This window comes from Vicugna pacos, chromosome 1 (assembly GCF_048564905.1).
Source record: "Vicugna pacos chromosome 1, VicPac4, whole genome shotgun sequence".
In the NCBI taxonomy this organism is placed as follows: Eukaryota; Metazoa; Chordata; class Mammalia; order Artiodactyla; family Camelidae; genus Vicugna; species Vicugna pacos.
This window is the reverse complement of record NC_132987.1, coordinates 123,359,155-123,367,815: the sequence shown is the minus strand read 5'-3', so window position 1 is coordinate 123,367,815 and position 8,661 is coordinate 123,359,155. Positions and strand designations below refer to the sequence as shown.

The 8,661-nt window shown below is 64.4% G+C and overlaps 1 protein-coding gene and 1 long non-coding RNA gene across 4 annotated transcripts in view; both read right to left on the bottom strand.

Moving 5' to 3' along the window:
- Positions 1-391: 391 nt before the first annotated feature.
- LOC140686169 (uncharacterized) lies at positions 392-2,822 on the bottom strand. Its single transcript, XR_012059762.1, has 2 exons — positions 1,131-2,822; positions 392-621 (listed from the first exon to the last, which is right to left on the bottom strand). It is a non-coding gene; the product is annotated as an uncharacterized lncRNA (long non-coding RNA).
- A 218-nt stretch (positions 2,823-3,040) lies between these two features.
- Positions 3,041-8,661, bottom strand: part of SLX9 (SLX9 ribosome biogenesis factor) — a 29,017-nt gene continuing 23,396 nt past the window's right edge. For 2 of the 3 annotated variants that reach the window (XM_072970327.1, XM_072970320.1), the window contains 2 exons: positions 5,101-5,169; positions 3,041-3,938 (listed from right to left, as the gene is read on the bottom strand). In XM_072970327.1, coding sequence (XP_072826428.1) covers positions 3,818-3,938; positions 5,101-5,169 — 190 coding nt within the window. In that variant the 3' untranslated portion in view covers positions 3,041-3,817. The remainder of the gene's footprint in view (positions 3,939-5,100; positions 5,170-8,661) is intronic. The other variant, XM_072970323.1, reaches the window with a different exon arrangement.

The window sequence follows — 8,661 nt, the reverse complement described above, 5'->3', positions numbered from 1 at the left end:
CCACTGGAGCCACTCTTCCTCCTCCATTTAGTCCCAATCACTCCTGTCTGGGGTTCAGGCTGCAAGGCCCCAGCGCACCAGGGGCCCCCAGGCACAGGGAGGGTGGGGACCTGGCGCTGGACACAGCATCACTTACTCAAGTCCCACATTTACCTGTGGGATTATCTTTTCCCATCTGCACAGACCGAGGGCCCAAGCCGGCCCCCAGCCTGGGCGTGGGCTGTGGGGTAGACCTGGTCCCCCTGGGCTCCCAGCCCATAGCCCCAGCCGTGCCTGCCCAGCATGCAGGGTGGCCCCAGTCTCTGCGGACAAACGCTAACAATCCTCTACGAATATGACTCAGACGCTTGCTTTTAGACACATCCTCCAGCAGAATAAAACCCACCAGTCCTAGCTGTCCAGCACATTTATTAAGAAAAGAGATTTAAATTACATACTGTAGTCTTGACACCTACAATGGAACACTTTACATACTATAAAAAAAATAAACGTTTAAGAAGCAACCCGTAAAAATCAAGTCAAGTGAGGGTGGCTGTGTGTCCGCCGGCGGCAGAGGAAGAGGTGTCCCAGGCGACTCAGAGCACAGTGAAGTGACTCCAACGACCAGAGAAAGCAGGACACCTGTGCCCCGGAGGCAGGATCCCTGAAGGGAAAGCTGGCGGGGAGGCGGCGGGAATCCCCCGTGTCAAGTCTTCAAGCTTCTCCCAGGAAGAGTCGGGGGTCTGGGCCAAAGGGTCCCGCCCAGAGCCGCTGCCTCCAGCCTGGCCTCCAGGTGTGAGTTCCGCTGGCATGGAGCTGACACCCGCCTCGCTCAGACTGGCCACCGTCCCCCGGCCTCCCCCGGTGGGCCCCAGCAGGCCCGGACTGGGCTTCCAGGACAGTTGTGCCTGCCCCGCCAGAGGGGTCCCTTCTCCATCTGGTGGGGGTGGCTCAGGACCGCCATTGATGAGGCCGGAAGCAGTAGCCAGAATGAGACGGAGCTGGAGGCGGGCCCTGCCGGGTGACAAGGACGAGGGCGAGGGGCACGCCAGCCTGGGGTGTGGGGGTGCAGTCAGACCCCGGGGCATCTGCAGGAGAGGAGAGAAGCCTGGCCGGCTCCTTCCGCAGGAGGCCTGCAGCCGAGGGCCAACCTGTGCCCAATTCTCTAATTAAACATCGTTATGTAATTAGGATCTGCTCCCCCACCTGGCAGAGACGCCGAGGTGGGAGTAATTACCGCTGGGCTAGAAACCAGACACTGAAGGCAGGCAAGGGCGCGGCGGAGGGGGCTGCTGTCAGGGCACCCCAGACCCCGAGCTGCCCTGTACTGAGGGTGGAGGTCTAGTGTGTAAGTGGGGGTCACGGGGCGGCCAGCAGCTCTGTGTTCCCAAGGACGCAGCAGGAAGTGTGCCCGACCCCCCCCAGGCCGGCTGGGGGAGCGCCCCGTCTCCGGGCCTTAGTGTCCCTCTGCAGAGGGTCCCAGCCAGGGGCCCCGGGGCCTCTTCAGGCGGCGGGGGCTGCGGGGACAGGGGGGACGGGCTACAGGCCCAGCAGGGGCCACACGGGGACCCCACGGCCCGGCAGCCTCTGCGGCACCGGGGGAGACATCAGGGTCCAGAAGCAGAAGTGACCGCGTTTTCTCCCGGGGACCTCGAGGGAGACTCCAGAAGCACAAGCCGGTGTCAGGAGCATGCCTGTGATCTTCATTGTAGCCTACGTTGTCTGAACGCCTTTAGAAGAAAAACAGTCTTTGGCTTTAAAATAAGGGACTTTCCATGCAGACCCATGGCCCCAGGTCCAGGAGCAGGGGACCAGCTACCCCAGGATCGTGACATCAGAGAAGGGCCTGGAAGCCATGGCTGTGTGGCCTCCGCCCACCAGCTGCTCTCCTGGACCCAGGAGGACCCTGAGAACCCGCTGGAGGCGTGGAGGGGCTGGGCCCCAACATCTCGGCATGATGACCTCAGCCAGGCCGCGGCACTGGCATTATCACTGCACGAGGAACATTCCAAAAGCAGCACGTTTGGAGTTTGTACAAACCTGGCTTCGCGCGGCACTGGATGCCGACAGGAGCAGCTGTCCGGGCCTGCCTGGCCCTGGGAGTCGCGTCCCCATCCCCGCCCCAGACAAACCTGGTGATGCCCAATGCCCAGAGCACAAACACGGTCAGACCCGCTGAGGCTTCAGGACCTGGGTCGGGTACCAGGAAGACGGTGTGGGAGCCCCATGCAGGACAGTCTGGACAAAGACAGGAGCAGACGGGCAGGGTCACCTGTGCAGCAATCCAGATACCTGCGGCCGGCCCCCACACGGCCAGCCCTCAGCACCGGGCCCTCCCTCCCTCACCGCGCAGAACCCCGCCTGCAGCTCACACAGAGGGGAAGGAGGCATCTGCCGGGCCCCAGAGCAGCCCCCCTCCCCTGCACACCGTGTGCAGGCCCGAGGCCAGCCCTGCCGGGCCCTGGGCTCCATCGTCTGGGCCCGCCCAGGCCCCGTTGTTTCCTGCCTCGTTCATTCATTCAGTCAGTCACGCAGTCAGCACCACCTGGGTGCGAAGTTCAGCTTCCTCCCCCAGGAGAGAGAAAGAGGGACGCAAAGGCAGCTGGGGGGGGGGCAGAGGCAGGCGGGCAGGCACGGGGGCCCCTGCCCTCAGTCCTCAGACCGATCCGATGGCCCTCTCCCTGGGCACCAGGGACCCCCGCCGGGCCCCACAGGTGCTAAGGACTCCAGGTGGCGCGGGGCCCTCCCGTCTCCACCGTGCAGAGCCCCTCACGCTCCCCTCTAACCTGCTGCTCCCTCAGCTGGATGACACCACTGCCCAGGCTGACCCTCCCTCTGCCTGTGACCCCCTTAGAGGGCTCGTCCCCCAGCCCCCACTCCCCTGCCCCCTCCTCACTCCCCAGCCTGGGCCTGTGGGCCTTATGCCCCAGTGACGGACCCCCGGAGTGCCTGGGGGTGGGGGGGCACCCGCCCAGACAGAGCCAGCCCCTCAGAGCCTGCACCACACGCCCTGCAGAGCAGGAGAGCAAACTGTTTAAAATGCATAGAAAACACCGAGCTGTTTCACCGTCACTTAAATTTATTACCAAGTAATCCAAGTTCATTCTACAAAGATTAAAAAACAGATATACAAACGCGGAGGTCCCTCCACTCAGACAGGGCAGCCTGCGCGGGGTGAGCCAGAAGCTCCCAGCAAAGCCCTCCAACCTGCACTCCTGCTCTCAGCCCCGGCCCGTGCCCGTCTGGGCAGCAGGGCTCTTCTGGGGTGCGGTCCCCACACATCTGTGGCTTCTCCAGCCACACTCCGGGGCGGGGCCCGAGGTTCACCAGCAGGGACAGCAGAGCCGGCTCACACCTCACATCCCCGTCCTCCGCTCTGGCACGGCCGCCACGTGGCCACAGAGAAGGTCCTGGGGTGCGGGGGGAAGTCAGGGGCCCTGACAGAGGGCGTCACCAGGAGGTGGTCCAGCCACGCCCTGGAGTCCCTGGAGGACCAGGAAGCCAAGATTCTCTCTTAAAATAATATATAATAAATGTGCAGTCGCTGTCGACAAACAGACAAAACAGAAAAGCGTGAAGGAGGCAGGCCACGGGGCCGCACTGCCGCCTGGGCGGCCCGCTTCCAGCCCCACACACATCCTGCCGTTTTCCCAGCGCTTGTTTCATTGCAAAACAGGCTGTCACAATGCTGCCGTGCAAACTGCTCCCCTCCCCCACTCACGGGGCCCAGATGCGCCGAGGACCACAGCCACTGTCACGAGGGGCCTGGTGGCGCAGGGCGGGTGGTGCAATCGGCCCTCTGTGCGTCCTCGGAGCTCACGCACGCCCCAGGGCTGGGTCAGGGCTGGCTGCCGTCCAGCTGCATCTGCTGGGCCAGCTGCCGCCCGATGGCCAGCAGGGGGCTGGCTCTGTAGGCCGGACTGGCCAGCAGCTCCTGAAACCGCGTCCTTTCTTCCTCTCTGAAAGGATGGAGATCAGAGGTCAGCAAACCCACACCCCTCAGAGGGGGCCGGGAAGAGCATTCAGCGCCCCCGGGACCGGCCCCCACTTGGCCACGCCACAGGGACCCCAGCAAAGGGCTGGTCCTGGGCCAGGGCAAGGCTGGGGGTGAGGAAGGCAGCGGGGCTGTGAAATTCTGCCAGCAGAGCCTCGGGTGGGGCAGGCCAAGGGGGGTCTGGGGGCTTCAGGCTTCAGGGCTTTGGGCTGGAGGGGACTGGCTGCCCTGCAGGCTCGTCACAGTCACACAGGCCCCATCCCGTCCCTGAACGGACACGGAGCTGCCACGAACGGCAGCAGCCGGCAGGCGCCCGCACACACGAGACCTTACATAAGACGTGCCTCCCTCCAGTGCAGCCAGAACAGACGCGGCCACGGCAGGAGCAGGAACCAGGGGCGTGAGCCCGGCACCACGCGACCAGCCCTGCTCCCCAGGGCGCTGCGGTGATGAGCAACAGGCGGGCTTCAGTGGGCCCATCTCCTGCAGGAGGTCCCAAGCCCCCAGAGTCCACGGCAGTGCCAACACTCTGTGCCCATCCTGACCCCTGCCGGCCCCCACCTGGAGCAGGCGTGGTCACGCCACCTTTCAGAAGCGCTGGGGCCAGCTCACGTCCAGTAGGCCCCACGGCCCAGCATGGCCACAGGTGGCCTCGCCAGAGGCCCCTGGGGAACACCACCTCTGCCACTGAAACTCAGACAACCTGGTCAGAAACCCACGCGGGCCTGTCGTGGTGGGGACAGCCCTGGCCAGGGCTGGCGAGGTGGGGTGGGGGGCCGGGCCCGGGCTCTGCCTGTGCAGGTGTGTGACCAAGGACAAGGCCAAATCACACTGGGCTCCAGAGTTCTTGGCTATAATGGGGAGGTTTTGGACCCCACTTGATGACCGACTGCCCAAGCCACGTGTCTACACCCCCAAGATGCCCAGGACAGCAGGGTCCCCAAGTGCCCATACCAGCCCCCAGCAAAGACCTGGGCCTCCGACAGCCAGGAGCAGCTGCTCCCCTCACCACAACCACAAGACTGTGCCCAGAGCCGGCCCCACGTGGACTGGGGCTGGGGTAAGCGGCCAGAGGCCTGACCGTCCGGGGCAGGGATGTGCGGGGGCAGCGGCAGCACCATACTCACAGGAGCTGCAGCCTCTGTGCTGCGTTCATCCGGCTCAACTCGGCTGGCCGAGGCCTGCTGGCAGCCCTGCTGTGGACAGAGAGGTGAGTTGGCACAGCACGCGCTTCACCTGGAACCTCCCGCCAGCGCGCTAGACTCGGGGCCACGGGGCCACACCAGGCCCTCTACCCCGTGAGTGACTCTGGGAGCGTGTGCGGACGCGCAGAGACACGGGCGCCACGTGGCAGGAAAGGGACCCAGCTGGGGCGGCAGAAAGCATCTGAGTCCTGGGACGGCACCTAAACCTAGCCTCCAGACCAGGAGCCCTCATCTCTTACTCATGCTTCTCTGTAAATTATGAACGAAAGACGTGCCCTGCCCACCCCAGCCCTACCCTGGCTGCTCTGGGGTGCTCCCATCCTGCTCCAGGCCCCCAGTACGGGACCCCCTCCAGGCTCAGCCTCGGGCCAGGACACTGCGGCCCTGCTCCTCCCACCGCTGACCCCTCTCCCTGTGGCCACCAGGGAGCAGGTCCCCCACCGACCACCCAGAGTTCTGAGGAGCCCCACCCTAGCTGAATTGGGCTCAGGACCCCCTCCTTCCAGCCAGCACCCCCAGGAGGCAGCCGTGTGCTGCGAGGCCTGGGTCCAGCACAGCCTTCCAGTGGGAGGAGCGGGAACCTTGGATCCCCACCCCCGTGAAAGGCCCCCAGGACCCCTTCCTGCTCCGACAGGGGAGCCCACCGCCCCCCAGTGCGAGCACACCCAGGGGTCCCCTTGGGGCCGAGGGGCAGGTGGGGCACAGTGGGAGGCAAGGCAGGGCAGGACCCTCACCCAAGCCTCAGGGCACGTCCAGGGCGTGGTAGGCAGCTCAGAGGGAGGCACAACTACCCCCTCCAGAGGAATCTTCCAGGAGTTACCTGGCACTGTGGACAAAGACAGGTGGGGTGGTTCCCCAAGGCCACCAGGGGAACAGAACTGACCCCCCAGCACCCAAACCAGCAGCCCGGGGGCAGGGGCTTGCACCCCTGATGTCCTGCCGCCAGCTCTGAAGCCCCCCCCAGGGAGCCCCAGCTCATTCACAGCGTCCAGGCCTGGCTCTGGCCACGGGGCCGATGGGGTGGACAGCGGATAGAGACCTGCCTGAGGGACTGATGTGCACACAGCCACTGCCAAGCGCCCACACTGGTCCTCGGGCTGCAAGAGGGCCCCAGCCCCACCAGTACCAGGGCGGCAGCTCCAGATGCTGGCTGACCCGGGAGGAACCCCGAAGCCTTAGTTTCCCCGAATGTAAAGCAGGCCAGTGCTTTCCTGCCAGGCTTCTGCCAGCCACACCGAGCGCCCAGGTGTGCCCAGCTCTGGGGGTGACTGGGCCCATATGGCTCACCCACCCCTAGGGGGACGGGGGGCCCCGAAACCAAGCAGCACTGGCGGGCAAACCCTGCTGCCGTTAAGACCTGCACCCCCGTGTCAGGCTCTCTGCCCTCAGCCGCTACCTTCAGCCAGAGGAGCAACTTCCCAGAGAAGCTGGTCCCTTGCTGATAAGCACGGCCCTGGGCAGCGGCTCTGGTCCCGGGAGCGCCGGGCGGTTCTCGGGCCGGCCTCAGCGCTGCGCAGCGCCCACCTGGTGGAGCCTGGGGACACCCCGGGCCCACCTGCGGCCTGGGGCTCTCACCCGCCACCCTGCAAGGCCACCCACAGACGGGGGTGGGCTCGGGGAGGCCCAGGGCCTCAGTCAGGGTGTCCCAGATGGTGACAGGGGACCCAGGCCTTGCCCTCAGGATCTGGGTGCCACCACACATCCTGCCCAACTCTGACTTTTAGTACAAGCCTGGGGGGCAGTGGTAAGAGAAACACCTGCCAGCTGTGACCTGCTGCTTTCCAGGGCACCCCCGGCATGAGCTCCAGGGAATCCTGGCCCATGAGGGAAGGCAGCAAACCCGCAGGGCCTGGGCCTGTGCTAGGAGCTGAAAGACTTGAGAGCGATGACTAGGGACCTCAACTCTGTGAAATGCGGCTCCCAGCCGTCTCAAGAATCGAGTGAAGGGGCCAAAGATAAAGTTTGCCAGCCATGCCCATGTGTCCACGAGGGACTGAGCTGGGTGGGCGTCCCCTTCCAGCACAGTCCCTCACCTTGCTGCAGGCTGGTGCTGGGCAAGACCACCGTCTGGCCTCCATGGGGAGGGAAAGCTGGAAGCTCCACGTCTGGAACTCTCCTGCGGTCCCCACCCCTGGTCTCCCCTCTTGGCCAACTTCAGCCTGTCTCCTCTCCCCATAACAGACGACAGCCGTGCGCAAACCAGCTTGTGAGAGTCACCAAAGCTAGTAGCAGCCTGGGGGCCCCAACCTGCAGCCGGCGGTAGACATGAGGGTGGTCCCCAACTTCACAAGAACACATCGGGTCAAGAGACACACACGTATGTCCCTGCTGTCAGCTGAGAGGGCCCAGAAACGACTCCCCAGTGGCAGTCACCACGCCAACACCCAGGTCCTGGTTCCTGACACCAAGTCCAGTGGAAAGACCCAGCTTCCCGGAGAGACGCCACTTCGGGGACAGGAGCGAGAAATGCCCAAAACGAGCCTGGAGCACCCGGTGCCGAGAGGCAGGCCGTGCTCAGCAACAAACCACACAGCCCCACGGGGGAGTCAGAGGGACTGGGGCGACCAAGGGAGCTCACAGTGGTCAGAGCTGGAGCGGGTGCAGTGACAAAACTTAGTCGGGTTGGATCATGGCCCAGAGTATAAAGGAAAAACCCCCAAGTCCACCTGCTGTAAACGAGCGACTGGCGAGCACACCGGGAGACGAGCGAATCTGCTCCCAGGAGAACCCACGTCGGTCCGGCCACTGCTCTGTCCTCAGGGAGGGGGTGGACCCCCTCCTCGGGTGCCGGTGTGCGCGGCGACCCCCTTCTGGGGGACAGTGGAGGGGCAGCCGTGTGGCAGAGAGACCCCACAGACACCCCCGTGCCGGGTGACCAAGGTCAGCGGCCGCAGTGAAGGTCACGGGGAAAGTCGTGCTGATGGCTGCCCTGGACGGGCCGTGATGAGAAGGGCCCTCTCCTCTGCGGTCCTCACGGAGGGGCGTCCTGGAAAACGCCTGACTGACCCCTCACAACTGTCAAGGTCGTTGAAAACAAGAAAGTCGGAGGAACCGTCACAACCCAGAGAAGACCCAAGGGGACATGATGACCTGGTGTCACGTGGGATCCTGGGTGAGGTCCCGGAACAGGAAACGACACCAAGTAAAAATGGAGGAGATCTGAATAAACTATGAGCTTAAATTAAGCATTACTTTAAGCTTATTACTTATGAATCAACACTGTTCCGAGCGTGACGAACGCCCCACACTGGAATAAGAGCCTGCTGATGGGAGGCTGCTGACGGGAGGCTGTGGGCCGCGGCGCTGGGGCCCCCAGTGTCACCTCTGCCGCTTCTCTGCAGCGACAACGGCTCCAAAACAACATTTCTTTAAGCAAACAGCTCCCCAGCGCCAAGACACACACGGGGGGCGTGGTGACCCTGGCCGACGGGCGGGAGGCCCCCGTCGCACGCCCCTCCTCTTACGCGGCCCTCTCCCCTCTGG